The following is a 17796-nucleotide window of genomic DNA, read 5'->3' as shown; positions in this document are numbered from 1 at the left end:
TGCAGTAGTTCAAGGGAAAAAGCTATCCGAGTAAAATCTAGGAATCTCTACAGTGTGTAGGGGTGGGATTTTGTTGCTTGGCAGGTTTATTGGGGATGTCGTTGATGGAGTACAACTGCTTCGAGTTCGTCAGAGCCATTGAAATACTTGTAAAACAGGCACAAGGATGCCATGTTTTGGCGATGTCAGAGGTTGGAGTTTAGTTAATAGTTAATATTAGGTTGGCAACTCTTTTTTTAACCCTGTCTAGGAGCAAGAAACAAGTGGCAGATGCGCCAACCCAGATGTGGCAACAATACTCGTGCCTGAGCGAACCGTGGCCTGTAGAGATACAGGATACTCTCAGGTGTGAGGGAATGTGAGGCACAGTAGAGAGAGCCTACCTTCCTCAAAGCAGCCCTAGCAATTGCCTCAATATATTAGGTTGGTGCAAAAACAATATTATTTTCTCACATATGTTACTTTTATATATGATTTCTAATTAATTCATTGATATATATATAGCCATGTTATATATCATTTTGAAGCGCATTTTTCGCTCTATTAAATCATGTTATTCAATATATTTTTCATTCATTTTTTTTTGCAGGCTTTTTGGCAGCATGGACGAAATTCAAATCTGCATGATTTTCTTGTTCCAATTCAAACTAGACCGAAAAGCTGCGGAGACAGCTCGTGATGTCAATGATGCGCTTGGTCTAGAAACCGCTAACGAACGTGTGGCACAACAGTGGTTCAAGAAATTTCACAATGGTGATGAGAACCTCGGAAATGCAAGCGGCCGGCCGACTGTGGCTGATAATGAACATTTGAAAGCCTTAATTGAAGCTGATCCTTGCAAAACTACATGAGAAGTTGCTGCTGAACTCAAGGTTGACCACTCAAGAGTCGTTCGCCATTTAAAGCAAATAGGGAAGTCAAAACAGTTGGATAAATGGGTGTCGCAGGAATTAAAGATAATAAAAAAAATTGTCATTTTCAGGTGTCCTTCTGCGCCACAAAAACGATCCATTTATCAAGCGGATTATGATGTGAAGTCGATCCTCTACGACAACTGGCGAGGTTGCCAGGAGGTTATGTTTAGGATCAGAATACAAGGGGGTTAGGGTCAGGATGCGAGGGGCTTACAGCTAGGGTCAAGATACTAGGGGCTTAGGGTCAGAATGCAAGGGAATTACGATAAGGGTCAGAATGCCAGGGGGTTAGTGCTAGAAGAAAAATAAGTTCCAGTTGCATGCAGACTATCACACACATCCTTATCGACTGTCTCCTAAGTAAGGCATGCTTCAACGCGGATCTGCAATGAACCTTGAGATGGGAGTGAAAAGCTATTATGATGACTGGTTCTTGAAGTTAAGCAACTTTTAATCTGGTCAGTATTTGTATGGATGACCATATGGGAATATCAAGTACTGTAAGCAAAACAAGCGCTACTGACCTTGCAAGCCAATGACTAGCGGCCAATGTGCAATCACAATGAACAACAATTGTGTGCTGTTAGTTGTGATCTGCACAGATTATAGATTGGAACGTCTGTAACAGGTAATCTCAAAGATCAAGTTTGACAATTTAATAAAAATGGATTCACAAACCTTTGTTGAAACAAGTGAAGATTTGCCGTCACCTTCAGGGGGAACATATTCTTCAAAAACTCCAGCTGATAAAAAAAAAGGAAAACATTTTTTTTTAAATAGGCATAAATAAATGAATGTTTTTCGGCCCCAAACTAATATGAAACAAGTGAAGCATGCATGGTCCCCCGTGAGTGCACAGTGAACGAGGCAAATCCTAGTGAAAATGAACAAACAGTGCAGTTTTAGGCCGTAACATATGTAAATTTGTGTTCTGCATCATGCAAAAAAGAAATAACTAAGTCCATCACTTCCCCCCTCCCCATTTAGCCCCAAAAGTTCCCAAGACCTTAACATATTTAAATCCGAGTTCAGCACCATACAAAACTGCTAAATAGACATACACAGGAAATTTTCGACAAATATGGTAAAATAGTTCCAAAAATGGAGTGTTTTTATTAGCCCTAAAAGAGCCCCTGGGACACACCCAAGAGTTATTGTGAAGTATAGACAAACAAAATTATATAGAAATCAGTTAGTTACAACTTTTCAGAAGGTTTTATAAAATCCAAGACATCAATTTTTTTTAATAAGCACAAAGGTGTCAATTTTAGCCATTTTAACCCGAAAGGCATCCCGAAGGGGGCAACCAGAGTTTTCCCAGAAAATACGCTGTTACTTTTTTACTCATATTATGTTTAATGTTTGTGCAAAATTTCAAAAAATTTTAATGCGTAGTTATTGAGAAAAGTGTGGACAGACGAACGGACAAGGTTGAATATATACAGGTCCACCCTCCTTTTGTCAAGGAACTAAAAATATATCTATAAAATAAGAAGAAATTGGTCACATCATGTGTATGAATATTTGAAATCAAAAAGCAAAACAATGATATAATTTTAAAATAAAAGGTGGTTATTCAGAAGTACTCCTCTATCAAAAAACAAAAATACAGAAAAACGTACCCATCATGAAAACGAAAAGATCATATTCCAAAAATCACACAAATTGACCAAGTAGTTTTATTTTTATATAGAAAATAATTCTTTTTAATGATTTTAAATGATAAAAATCTTAGAAGTTTGAATCGAGTTATCTCCTTTTGTTTATTCAAGATGGCAGAAATAGACAGCCTGTCCTTGCTTCCTCATAAAATTTGATTTTCTTAGTTAAAAAAAAGTATTTTATCAATTTATCTGATTTTTGAAATATGACATTTTATTTCTGTGATAGGTTTGTACGTCGTACAGATTTTTTTTTTTTTTTTTTTTAATATAGGAGGTATTTTGAACTGAATAAAAACATTTTTTTAGGTGAAGACCTTCAACAAATATATCCTTTTCAAAAATTTTTTTCGTTTTTTTCTCTTTTTGTTGGTATTAACTTCAAGGGAAGAGAAGCAAACAGAAAAATGTATGTCAAGGAGTTAAAGATGATAAATTCAAAGTTAAGTCAAGTGGTTATCACCAAAAAAATGAAAACAAAAAAAATTTGTTTTAAAAAGGATACATATTTTTTTTTTACTTGCCTCCCCACAAGGGCAGAGTTAGACACAAGGTCGGTTTTTAATGGGAGGGGGAAGCTCCCCAAAAAGGGGCACTCTGGTTAGTAACAAAAATTTAAAAAATGTATCAGTCATGAAGGATTTCTCCTCCATTAACCCAGACCAAAAAAGTGTAGTACAACATCAGAACGGATACTACACTTTGATCTTCGCGCGAAGGCCAAGAAAGAAAAAAGGCAACCCAAGGATATACTTTTATCAAATGTTTTAGACATACATAAATAAATGAATACAAATATAAAAATAAATAAATGAAATTATTCATTAAAAAAAAAAAAGTAGTGTTTAGGGTTAAAATGAAAACTTAAAAACGGAGTAAATGTTTTTTTTTTTTTTTTAAATTTTACTAAAATGAAAATGGATTTTCAACCAAATGCTGGCCAATAACTGTAACAAAAAACTGATTATTCCAAACTTCTGAACTATGATGCATAGTTGAATTTCATAAATAAAAATACTCAATTCCATAATTTTTTATGTATGGTAATATTTTTCCATACCAAGTAAGTATTTCATAAAGTTTTTCTGTAATTTTTAATTCCCATCTTCTCTAATTGATAGGCGCCTTTTTCTGTACAGGTGTTCATTATTTTGATTTTAATACACAACTAATTGTTACAGTTTAACCAAAAATAAATTTTATAAGTGATATTTAGTTTATTTATTCAAAAAACATTTCGCTAACGATTATTTTTTTTATGGAAAAAGAAAAGAGATTTTATTTGAAAAAGATTTATATTATTTTAATCAATTAAAATGGAAAATGGAAAATGTTCTTTAAAGAATATTTAGCTGATAAATATTTTTATATTAAGAAAATTTACATTTTCCATAACTTTCAGTTGTTTTTCCTCCTTTATTAAGCCACTAGCCAGGGTGCCTCATGTTGCCCGGGTGTTTGGAGGTGTGTATTAAGCAAAAAAAAAAAAAAAAAGTGGTAGTAGGCAGGCAGGCTCGAACCCATACCGCAAAGGAGGAAAAGAACATGAAAAAAAAATGTGACGTCTTTGCTATTACTCCCATTGCCAAAGTGGAAGTGGCGATGGTTTAAATTAAGGTTAGTCAATCGAAAAAGGAGGATGACTTTCGAAAATATCGGCAAAAAAAGCGATCCCTCCCTGTAAAAAAATGCCCAGTTGAAAGTGAAGGAATTAATGTACTTAGCCAATTTTTTTATATTTGTCGTCCGAAGGGTCAAGCTTCAAAACGATACCGTGAAAATCCATTCCTTCTGTTGAAAGTTTTAGGCAGACATACAAACATACATACAAACATACATTTAAACAGACAGATGAGATTTATATTATAGATGATCATAAAACCGTTAGCAATAGACAGAGGCTACTAAGCTAATTAGGAAATGCATAAAACTTAGGAACATCACGATAGTTAAATAAAACAGAACTCCGAAAATGTGACAGTGATACATGTTCATTTACATAATTCTGAGGCAGCACATTCAGGACTGCAGAATATAGTGTGAAATAAGATTGCTGCTACATCTCATGCAGAGGATCGAATATGAATGTATATCGTCGCAAGTTTGGTACTCAAGGATCATGAAAATCTGTAGACAACAGAAGTCACTGTTATATTTCTGCGAGTAGACAGCAGATCTAATCCAAGTAGATCGTATGCTCAATCAATCGAGTTATTTAATGCTAAATCCATTAATTTTAGAAAAAGTTTTTATGTTTCAAGTTCTTTATATCTTCAAATATTTATTCATTGTGTTTGGTTTGGTTGTTTTGTAGAAGAAAATTGTTTTTGTTTTTGACTTTGTAGAACATAATTGAGTTTTGCAAAGGGGAAGTTAAAAAACAATAACATCAATATTGGTTGCATTTTTGGTCAGGATTGGTTGGTTGGTTTTTTTACGGCATATCAACCCCTTTTCAGGTTATTTAATGCCGAATCCAGTGATTTTGAAGAACAATTTTTGAATAGAGTATTTTTTTTTTTCAAGTTGGTTTCTATTTAACCCATAGTTGAGACCCTAACAGGTACTACCACTCCAGGTCAGAGTGGACCTGGGAGCAATGCCAATTAAAGGGTGGCTCCACACTCCCCAAAGCCCATCGGATATAGTTTAAGGTCATACCAAGGACCGGTGGTAATTGTGATCAAATGGGTCACAAGTACTCTAGTATGTGTACGTATATGTGTGCATATGTGAAATATTCTAAATCAGATTTTTAAAGTACAACTATAGTGTGAATACGCATACAAACAAAACATAACAAAATATCATTTAAGCTTTAATAATAGGATTAGCCTTTATGCATAAAGGATGACCTAGGTCGACCTGTCCCATTGTTTGAATTATAGAATTCTTTTATGAAATGCTGCGATGACAAATGTTTTAATTCCGGCGATGTCAATGGGAAGGTTCAACATTTATATCAATTGACAATTGATAATCTATTGCAACTTTTAGAATCATCTCTTTAAAGTATAACACTATTATATCCTTAATTATCAGAATACTATCGTACCTATAACATTAAACATGATTTTTATGAACTTTAGGGAAGATTATATTGAAAAATATTGGATCAATTTTACTTAAGGCACCCCAAAATGAACAACAATTAAAAGGGCACAATTTGCATTAACTACATTTTTTTTAAAAACATACATTAATAATTTTGTCTATAGATTTTTCATTTAAAAAAAAAAAAAAAAAAAGCGTTAGATATTTACCAAGCATTTTACTCTTAAAAATAATTTACTTTTTTACAAAAAGTTTTACCATTAAAAATAAAGGGGTTTGTTTACAAAAGGCTTTACCATTAAAAATAAAGGGGTTTGTGTATAAAAAAAAGTTTCACCATTAAAAATAAAGGTGTTTGTTTATAAAAAGTTTTACCATTAAAAATAAAGAGGTTTGTGTATAAAAAAAAGTTTCACCATTAAAAATAAAGGGTTTGTTTATAAAAAAAGTTTCACCATTAAAAATAAAGGAGTTTGTTTACAAAAAGTTTTACTATTAAAAACGAAGGTGGGGGGGGGAGTATTTAATAGACATCTGAACCCTGGACAAGATAAAATTGATATTAAATGAATAAATAGAGAGGAAGATTTTTATGGAAAATTTTTCTTCTGGTACCAAGTTTTTTCTTTTGTTAATATCTTGTGAGCTTTGAGTTGACATCCTAAACCTGTTATTTTTTTACTGTTGTAGCAATGTTTGATACATGGTCAATCTTTGTGTAAATTATATCATATATATATATATATACTTGATTCTTCCGGCCTTGGCAGACGTGTTTTAAATATTCTCTCCAGTGCTTTTTCTGTGCACATTTGAACTTTTTTTAATGATTTGAACTCATTCCATTTGTGATTTTTTCCAAGGAATTCTGCCTTTTGGATCATTTTGGACCATCTTCCAGTTAAGCGATTCCTTTGGAACTTACCTGTTGGATTGAAGGTTTTTAATTCGACTGTGTTTGGATTTTACCATTCTTGGATTTTTTACCCTTCACCGGACTATCCATTCATGTGAAATCTTTTTATCATTTTTTCTTTTACCTCCTATTCTCCTTACCTCACCCTTTTTTTTTTTTATCCAAGTAAGATCTGTGACTTACTTGTGGTTTCTTTAAATACTTTTACATGCAAAATCCGATCCCGCATTTTGCTAATTCCTGCCCTCTGATGAGAAGGAGAGTATTTCTTCGAAACTCCGCGGATTAAGGACTATCCACTTATCTTGTGTTTCCTTTTTTAAAATTAAATATGTTTTTAACTCTTTTTCAAGATGTTTTTTAACATGTTTTATTAATCATTTGTTCATATTATAAGCTCTATTTCCTTTTCGGTTTTATTGAGCTTCTACATCTTGTTGAGATTACTTGTAAATATTAATTCTTTAATATTTATAATATATTTTAAGTTTACCATTTTGATTACCTTGGTAAACTTATTGTAATTTTTATATATATATATATATATATATAATTTTTAGAAAAGAATTAATAAAGAAAGAAAGGATCAATTGTACTTGAGGCACCCCAAAATGTGAAACAACCGAAGGAACACATTCTGCCTTAACACCAATTTTTTTAACTTTTATATCCGGTTGAATCATAAACAATGCATTATGTTTCGGAATTCTTGAGATGACGGTCGATAATTCGTATTATTTAGATTATCCAAAAGACCGTTCTCATCTTGAGTGTTATTTGAACAACATTTCACACAATGTAACTTTCCAACCCTCTTTAGGTGTATCTTATCAAACTCTAAACTATTTCTGTTGAACTCAGGAATTTGTACAGAATTTCAAACAGAACTCTTTAATTCATGAGGTGACATGTTCTCGTTCTGTCAACCATGAATGGGTAAAAGCCCAAAGTAATTTGCAATTGAGTGTCCTCCACACCGAGTATTGAACCTTTAACCTCTAGAATAGTGTAACTTTACAACTGAATTTTACCAAGTACTTTATCCACTATGCCACTAAGATGAGATCAATGATACGAATAACAGGAAAGCAATATATATAATTATATATATAATTATTATTGGCAATCTTTTGTTTCTTGAAACAATGGCAATCTGCACCTAGTTTGGTTTACTACAGTGTCTGCTGTGGCTAAATAGTCCAACTTTAGATTTGCAGCTACATTGGCAGATGCTGCAGTTATAGTCAGTGGTAGGAATCATGAGAGTGGCAGGGGTGGACTGTATCCTCTGTTACCTGTAGGTTCTCTTTTCTTCACATTGTCTTTCTCTTTTCTTTTCTGCTAATTTGATGCCGTCCTTGACCTTTGTTCACCACGCTGTGCGATCAGATAACTGACTTGAGATCCTGTGGCTAAATGCTACAAGTCATCAGGTCTCTGTTGCAGGTGTCCTTGTAGTGCAGAGTTGCTTGTCTGATTGACCGTGTTCCAGAGACCAGCTCACCATACAGGATATCCTTTGGAATGCAACCAACTTCCAAACTGCACACATGACCGAGCCAACACAACTGCACCTGGAGAGATCTCTCCAGCTTTGCTGTACTAATATATAGAATACTAGCAGTTCAGCCAGCTTTGCTTGGGCCATATGTATTGTTCATAACTTCATGTGCATATGTATATATATATTAAAAAGTTTGACTTGTGTTCAAGTAACCTACATCTAAAATTTCAAGTGTTTAGACCCAAAATTGGCGGAAGAGTTTGGTAGAGTCTGCAAAGGTCAACTCTTTCAATGTCGACCTCTTGGCAGCAAACTTTTCACCCAAAAACTAATTAAAAAGCTGGTGTATATCTGAATACCCTTTATGTAAAATTTCAAATGCTTAGACTCAAAACTGGCTGAATGCAAAGGTCAAATCTTTTGACAGCCAAATTTTCAGTCAAAAACCGATTAAGAAGCTGCCCTATGTCTGAATACACTTTATGTAAAATTTCAAATGTTTAGACCAAAAATTGGCTGAATAATTTGGTAGAGACTACATAGGTCAAATTATTTTTTAATTTTGACCCCTCAACATTTATTGTTTTGGGCTCAAATCAAATTAAAAAGTTTCATCCATGTCCAAGTAACCTACATCTAATATTTCAAGTGTTTAGACCTAAAATTGTCGGAGGAGTTTGGTAGAGTCTTCAAAGGTCAAATCGTTTTTTTGGTCGAAAACCGATTAAAAAGATTTTCCCAAATCTCAATACCCCTTATGTCAAATCTTGAATCTGTAGACTGAAAATTGACAGAGTAGTTTGATAGGTTAATGCACACACAGACAGAAAATTTCACTTATATATATATATATATATATATTTATTATATATTATAATTTTGTTGTTGCAGTTTTTTTTTATTAAAAAAAGGAAGAGTGTATATTTACCAAAAGTTTTACTAATAGCCTAAAAAGGATATAATTTTGTTTACAAGCACATTTTGTTGTTTACATAAAATTTTATTTTAGTAAAAAAAAAACGGTATGCTTCTACAAGTCACTTTTGTGTTTGTATAAACTTATGAAATGTATTTATCTATATATATAAAAGCGAAAATGTATGTATGTATGTATGTACGCTTTTCCTCGATGTCCACAAAAGGCTTCTTTCAGAGAAGCGCTTGCTCGGTTCACAACTTCTTAAAACTTTTTATATCATCTATAAATTGTAATATCTCAGAGTTACCCACGGAGCTCGCCTGTCTATTTAATTTTATTGACTTTCAAACGTTAATTATTCCACATTTCCCGCATCGGCACGCGTTACATTCGGTTTTCGGTATAAAAAAAAACGAAAGTAAGTAACGTTTGTTCAATGTTGACTTCGTCATATCAGACTGTAGCTTTCATTTCGCTCCTCCTAATAAACAGGGAGCAGGTTTTTAAAAACAAACAAACCGATTTATTCACCTCATTCAAAACTGTCCCGCACAAAATGCTTACTGCTGAATACCTATCGCCGTCACATCAATCAAAACTACGCACCTGTTTTTTTTTTAACACTTTACTATTTTCCAACTGCGCGTCATGAAGGCTTCTTTTTTTTTTTCACGGGCACCTGTTTTTTTTCACATACCCCGAAAAACACCCGGGCAACGCCAGGTACCCATCGCTAGTATTTATATAAGAACAAATTGCATATTAAGAACTGGATTTTCGTTAATGTCCACTCGGGCTTCACCAGCACTTGACATAAACTGTCTGATTATGCTTAGTGATGCCGATGAAATGCTAAAAACATGAAGAAACATAACATTCATCGGCGAAATAAATGAAAAACAATAAAATAAAATAATCTACTGTGAGATTCATGAAGAATTTTTTTTTTTTTTTTTTACAAGAAAAATTTCCAAACATTTTTTTCTTTCAAGAGAATTTTAAGGAAAACAATTTATCAGTTTTTGTGGGTAAATATGAGTTTTTAATGTTTTTTTGTTTTTTTTCAAGAAAAATTTTAAGCATTGCTTATTTATAATAAATAGCAACACTTTTTTTTCAAGTGAATTTTAAGATCAGATATTTTTTTTTACATAAAGTGTATTCAGACATAGGGCAAGCTTTTTAATTGGTTTTTGGCCAAAAATTTAGCTGCCAAGGGGTTAAAGTTGAAAAGATTTGACTTTTGCAGTTTCTAGCAAACTATTCAGCCAATTTTGGGTCTAAACATTGGAAATTTTACATAATGGGTATTCAGACATGCAGCAAGGTTTTTAATTTCGCTCCTCCTAATAAACAGGGAGCAGGTTTTTAAAAACAAACAAACCGATTTATTCACCTCATTCAAAACTGTCCCGCACAAAATGCTTACTGCTGAATACCTATCGCCGTCACGTCAATCAAAATCACGCACCTGTTTTTTTTTTTAACACTTTACTATTTTCCAACTGCGCGTCGTGAAGGCTTCTTTTTTTTTTTCACGGGCACTTGTTTTTTTTCACATACCCCAAAAAACACCCGGGCAACACCGGGTACCCATCGCTAGTATTTATATAAAAACAAATTGCATATTAAGAACTGGATTTTCGTTAATGTCCACTCGGGCTTCACCAGCACTTGACGTAAACTGTCTGATTATGCTTAGTGATGCCGATGAAATGCTAAAAACATGAAGAAACATAACATTCATCGGCGAAATAAATGGAAAACAATAAAATAAAATAATCTACTGTGAGATTCATGAAGAATTTTTTTTTTTTTTTTTTTTTTTTTTTACAAGAAAAATTTCCAAACATTTTTTTCTTTCAAGAGAATTTTAAGGAAAACAATTTATCAGTTTTTGTGGGTAAATATGAGTTTTTAATGTTTTTTTTTTGTTTTTTTTCAAGAAAAATTTTAAGCATTGCTTATTTGTAATAAATAGCAACACTTTTTTTTTCAAGTCAAGTGAATTTTAAGATCAGATATTTTTTGTGGCCATGTTGTGTGCCCACAGGTAAATGATCTTGATTACGTTGGCAATTTCCATTCGTGCGTGCCGAAGAAGGTCCTTCCTATGCAAGAAAGTTTACTGTTTTGTCTACAGTAATTTACAACTTGCTCCAGCTCAACTTCATCAGCACTCTGCATATTTCCTAAGTGTTCAGTCCTACTGGACATTTACAAAGATCCAGTTCTTAATATGCACTAGTATCCAAAACTGTATATACATGTGTCGCGGCATCACAGTAAAACAGTTGAATTAAGAGCTAAACTAACCACAGATTTGGAATCAGCATTTGTATCCAATATCCTTATCGGCAGAAATTCTTGAACTCTTTAAATTTAAGATTAACAAGTGAAGCATGCACGGTCCCCTGTGAGTGCATAGTGAATGAGGCATAAAAAGAATTATTAAGTTCAGCATTTGCCCCCCTTCCCATTTAGCCCCAAAAGTCCCCAGAGGATGTCAAATCCTGGTGAAAATGAACAAATGGTGCAGTTTTAAGCCTTAACATATGTAAATTTGAGTTCTGCACCATGCAAAAAAAGAAATGACTTTTCATTTAGCCCCAAATGTCCCCAAGGCCTTAACATATTTAAATTTGAGTCCATGTAAAACTGCTAAATAGACATACACACAAAATTTTGGACAAATATGGTAAAATAGTCCCAAAAATGGAGTGTTTTTATTAGCCCTAAAAGGGTCTCTGGGACACACCCAACAGTTATCGTGAAGTATAGACAAACAAAATTATATAGAAATCAGTTAGTTACAACTTTTGAGAAAGTTTTATAAAAGTCCAAGACATCAATTTTTTTTAATAAGCACAAAAGTGTCAATTTTAGCCATTTTAACCTGAAAGGCACCCCTAGGGAGGCAACCAGAGATTTCCCGGAAAATCCATTCTGTTACTTTTTTACTCATATCATGTTTAATGTTTGTGCAAAATTTCAAACAATTCCAAGGCGTAGTTACTGAGAAAAGTGCGGACAAACGGATGAACAGACAAGGGTGGATTTACAGGTCCACCCTCCTTTTTTCGGGGACCAAAAAATGTAAAAGTAGCATTACAAACAAATTTTTCAACATTTTTAGTTTTCCCTTTCCAGCCAACCAAACTGCATACTTACAATTATCTAAACTTTTTCACTATCATCAAAATAAATAAATAAAAATAAGTTTTTCTTTCTTCGGTCAAATCATTGTATGTATCTGACATCCCATTTTTATTATTGGAAATTTTCTTTCTTTTTTTTTTATTTGAAACAATCAAACTATCTTAGATGTATGTGAAGCGTATCCCTACGCTGAACTCCTCAAAACAAAATATTTTCGTTGTTCAGTAGCCATGTAGGTAAAGCATCTTCCATGGTTAAAAGCTCACAAGACAATTTTTTCTTGGCTATAGCCTTCCAGTTATTTCCTAGGCAATATTTATCATTTATCATCATAAACCTAAATAATAGTTTCTTTTTTAATTATTTTATTGTGTTTAAAATTTTTTTAACTCTTTTTCATTAAAACTGACATGCAGAAGAGAAAGGTTTGAGAAACCTGGCATTAACAGGTATTTCAGCTTGTATATAAGGTACCTTCAATAAGTTTCTAGACTTTTTTTTTGTATAGACATTTAAAATTGTCGCAGACTCTTGAAAATTCAGTATGTTATTGCTCTATATCTTATGAGATGACTGACCAATTTTTATGATTTCAGGTTCAAATGAACAGCTACAGCAGGAATTGGAATACATCCTACTAAAGCCTGATTGTCACAGTTGGTAGATTTCACAAATGCAATGTGGACGTGAGGACACTTTAGAAGAACGATATGCAATAAAATTCTGTTTTAAACTTGGAAAAAATGCCACAGAAACGTATGGAATGCTTCAGACTGCTTTTGGACCATCTTGCATGAATCGAGCATCAGTTTTTTAGTGAAAGATTCCAGATAAGTAGGTAAGGAAAGGATGATGACGTGTGGGAGGAGTGAGGAAGTCAGAACACCAGAGTTGATTGGCCGAATAAAGAATTTCATGGATAAGGACCGTCACGTGTCTTTAGAGCACAGTTTGATGTCAGTGTGGGAACTGTATGCACAATTATTCGCAAGAAACTCAAGATGTAGAAGATTTGTGCAAAGTTTGTCCCAAGATTTACGCAAATGTACCAATCCACAACTCCATCCTTGTCACAGACTTTTTGACCAAGATGGGCATCAAGACAGATCCTCACCCTCCCTATTGTCCAGACCTTACTGACTGTGACTTTTGATTATTCCCTAAACTCAAGGGAAACCTTAGAGGCTATCATTATGTGACAACTGAGGAGATGAAAGAGGCTGTGTGATGAGGGTCATTGACACGTTCACACAAGAGAACTTCCAGAAGTTGTTAGAATGGTCCAAGTGTATTGCAGCCAGAGGAGATCACTTCGAAAGGGACTAGAGTTTCATGTGTGTACTATTAATAAAAGTGTCCACTCAAAAAATGTCTGAAAACTTATTGAAGGCACCTTATATACATAAAATGTTTTGAACATGATCCTTTCGAAATTTACAGGTTTCAATTTTTTGTGCTAACCAGCAATGTGATAGCAAATCTATAAAAAATATTTCTGCTTTGAAGAAAAAAAGCCAAATTCTTGAAACTCAATGGAATAAGGAAATAATTTATTCTATCTTTTATTTCTTTGTTTTTGAACTATAAGTTTTATAAGTTATAATTTATGTAATTTAATTCCCCTTATAATATAAAGATGATTGAGTATTTTTTTCAGTCTATGATTAAACTATAAATATTAATATTAATATTGATACCAATATTTATATTTTAGCTTGGAAAATTTGAAAATATATATATATTATTATAAAACTCAAATGACCTTGTAATGGGTGTTGTAACCCCACATCCGGTTTACGACTTCCGGTTGCACATGGGTACATAAACATAAACTCATAACAGCGTAAACAAATAAACACAAATCTCTACTTTTGCAGAATTTGACCTGAGCACTGAAATATTAACGTTATTTAGAAATTATTATTTAACATAAGAAAGGTGGGGATGTTTTGCAACTATTCTGTATTACAACTATAATGTCGCAATTTTCTTATAAATAAATCAACTTTGACCGTTGACAACCATAAGAACAATTTACAACGGCGATTTCTCCACTGACTTTCTTTTTTTTTTAAAATTTATTCTCCATTTTTTAATACACCTTTTTTAAAAACATTCATACATTTTCTTCTACACTACCAACATAAATAAATAACCCCGAAAATATGTTTTTTTTAAATTGCATTACAAATAAATAATCAACGCGACAATACAACATATTGTTTTACTGTGTACGTTTTCAGCGTCCCAATTGTTTTTTTTTTTGCGTTTAAATTATCCAAATAAACAATTGTTAATACTTTCTGCTTTTTTTTTTTTTACACAATTAATTTCCGCATTGTCTTAATTAGTTTTATTGAACTTATTATTAACATATATATTAAATATTTGACCCAATGGGTCATGAATGTTTGTTTAAAATAAATGAAAAAGTTACATTTTATTTTCATTTTCTATTTAAAAAGTCATTCTTAACATAGGGAGAGTGTTTTTTACTATTCTGTACTTTCAACTAACAATTTCATTTAAAAAAGATGTATCAAAATTTGAATTTAACTTTAAGTATTATGGTATCTGTTCAGTGCACATTTACCTATAAGTATGGTAAACCACTTATAATTCACTGGCTGTAATTTTTTTCTTTTCAAAAATAAACAATTATAAACAGAACGATTCATAGAAATCTATCTATATTCTTTTTTCATTTTAATATATTTTCATAGAAATGTTTGTTATGTCACAAAAAACTATTTTTTTACGTCAAAAGTGTCACGCTCATACATTAATTCCATATCTAATATAACATACTGACCCAACGGGTCACGAGTAGTCTAGTATATATATAAAAGTGAAATTGTCTGTGTGCGTGTACATTTCCCTACCAAATTACTCTGTCAATTTTCAGTCTACAGACTCGAGATTTGACATAAGGGGTATTGAGATTGAAATTTTACATAAAGTGTATTCAGACATAGGGCAAGCTTTTTAATTGGTTTTTGGCCAAAAATTTAGCTGCCTAGGGGTTAAAGTTGAAAAGATTTGACTTTTGCAGTTTCTAGCAAACTATTCAGCCAATTTTGGGTCTAAACATTGGAAATTTTACATAATGGGTATTCAGACATGCAGCAAGGTTTTTAATCAATTTGGGCGAAAATTTGGCTGCCAAGAGGTCAAAGTTGAAGGATTTGACCTTTGCAGACTCTACCAAACTCCTTCGCCAATTTTGGGTCTAAACACTTGAAATTTTAAATGTAAGTTACCTGGGCTGAACTGCTAGTATATACATATAAATATATATATAAATGATGATAATTATGGAAATAATATTCCAACATTATGTAAAATGGAAAAGGAAAAACCAAAATTATTTATATATGCATCAATGTTTTGTCTTTATTTCAAGACTTTCTCGAGATGATTGATTTGAATAACAGAAAAGTATAATATTTGAAAACAGGTGGTGCATTTCAAATACTATGTTATTTCTTCAAATTAGTCATCTTGGAAAAGTCTTAAAATGAAAATAAAATTTTGATGACTATATAAATAATTTTAGTTTTTTCTTTTTCATTCATATATAAGTTTCGTGGTTAAATTTTAAATTCTGAAAAAACAACATATAGAGACATATATTCGATTTAAGAATTTATTGCTTGGCAAAAGGAATATATAGAAGGGGTTATTTTAATTTCCTTTCCTGTCAAGCAATAAATTCTTAAATCGAATATATGTCTCTATATGTTGTTTTTTTTCAGAATTTAAAATTAAACCATGAAACTTATATATTGCTCTATTCTTAAATATTGAGCTTTTCCTTTTTGGCTAGGATCTCCTTGAAAATATTACTTCAAGTAATATCTATCAGGATTTTTCATCTGAATTCTATCAGTGTCTTATCTCACTTATCATATATATATATATATATATATATATATATATATATATATATATATATATATATATATATATATATAATATGATGGATGACATTTCCCCACCCCCTAACTATCAAACCAATAGGATCTAAAGAGGCCGTTTCTATGCAAATATTTCGCACTCACAATTGAAAGTAAATACTGCAGTCCCTTCTCTACCTAAAATACACACATTTTGTCTCCATTCTAAAAAATATATATTTTGCTCTCCTTGCCTCACTCTCAGCTATGTAATCCCACATAGGTAATATCAAATTCGCCTCTTTACTTTTACTCCTCCCATAAATCCCAAAATCACTGCTTCTTTTATTCATAGTGTTACAAACAGCCACCTCGACATCAAATATTGTTTTATTATTCTGTTAGTAATATAGAATAGATGTTTGATTGTATGTTCAAACTGAATGAGGATCCACTAAAACCCAGTGTTAAAATCAGTCCGGGGAAATTCTCTTCCCCTGGCCGAGGACAGAGAGAGTGACATGTGACGGCGGAACAGTTACTACACTGCGATCCAATCTGGGAAACAAAGGAAGAACCCACTACAAATTTCATCACCCACGGAGAGAGAGAGAGAAAGGAAGAGAGAGGGAGAGAGAAAAAAAAGAGAAACAGAGAACGAGAGAGTTTAAGATTCACTCGAGGGTAACACCTCCCATCTCCTCCAATATGAAGGCAAGTGACAGGTCCTTTGGTCAACGCACGTAGTGACCTCGTTTACGCCAAGAAGCAGAAAGGAATCAGAATACGATTTCGTCAATTTTATTTTTAGAATCGACGAGCGAAACAAAGAAAGAAAAATAGTTTTCTCTCGTGTGGCAGTTCGGCCCAAAAGTCTGATCGCAAAAACTGTGTTTTCTGGACATCCAAGCGATATGTCGCATCTGCAAAGTTGGCAAAGACGAAGAAAAAAAAGATACCTAAATTAATCCCTCGATAAAGCTATTTTGGATAACCCAGTTTGTACGTTAGAAATATTCTCCAATCCCATCAACTTTGAATATATTTGTATTTTTTCTGTTAAATCTTTCTTTCCCCTTATTAATAAATTTAGTTTTATCTTGTTTGAAAGCCTTTGTTCTCGGTCTTTCTCGCTAATTGCATTGTGTTCGATTTTTGTGTTTATTTTGCATCCGCCTGTCTCACAGAATATAATTGTTGTTTTATTTGTTTCAAACCTTTTTTGTATAAAAAAGGAAAATTGAACTCAAGTAGGACCTGTGAACATACCCCTAATGCAGAAGATTTGTCTGCCTATGATAAACGTTCTCATATCCCTTTTATTGTATTTTTAAATATTGCCCCATATGTAATAATAGTCATACTTATCTACAAGACACCAGCTAATTCATCCACTTACTTATTCTTTAATTCCATACACATTATGTTGGGCTAGAAATACAAAATAACGACCACTCCATAGTTTAGCAGAATGACGGAATGGGTGACAACCAGCAATTGGACAAATGCCTTAATTTTAGAATCAATTGTTCTTTGATTAACAGATTACTATTTCTGAACACAGACTAACCAATTCTCAGTAGCAATTTTGCATACGTAAGCCAGACAATTGTTAATCATTTGGACACTCCCCTTTTTGCAGGGAGCTGATTTACCTCAACATCTTGGGGAAACGAACAAATATGCAGAAACTAGCTTGTAGCCAAAGTGAAGTGCGGGATTTCATTCCCCTATGGCGTGATGTTTGACCTCATTAAATTTACACATCTGTGT

General features: G+C 32.7%; 1 protein-coding gene across 1 annotated transcript in view; it reads right to left on the bottom strand.

Annotated features, from left to right (window-relative positions):
- LOC145258312 (large ribosomal subunit protein mL45-like) overlaps positions 1–17796 on the bottom strand; it is a 66433-nt gene that overhangs the window by 21079 nt on the left and 27558 nt on the right. The window contains exon 4 of the mRNA XM_080116363.1: positions 1593–1657. Within this exon, the coding sequence (XP_079972489.1) occupies positions 1593–1657 (65 nt within the window). The remainder of the gene's footprint in view (positions 1–1592; positions 1658–17796) is intronic.

This window comes from Euprymna scolopes, chromosome 33 (genome assembly GCF_053919585.1).
Source record: "Euprymna scolopes isolate OS-2025 chromosome 33, ASM5391958v1, whole genome shotgun sequence".
Lineage (NCBI taxonomy): Eukaryota > Metazoa > Mollusca > Cephalopoda > Sepiida > Sepiolidae > Euprymna > Euprymna scolopes.
This window is presented reverse-complemented; position numbering and strand designations above follow the sequence as displayed.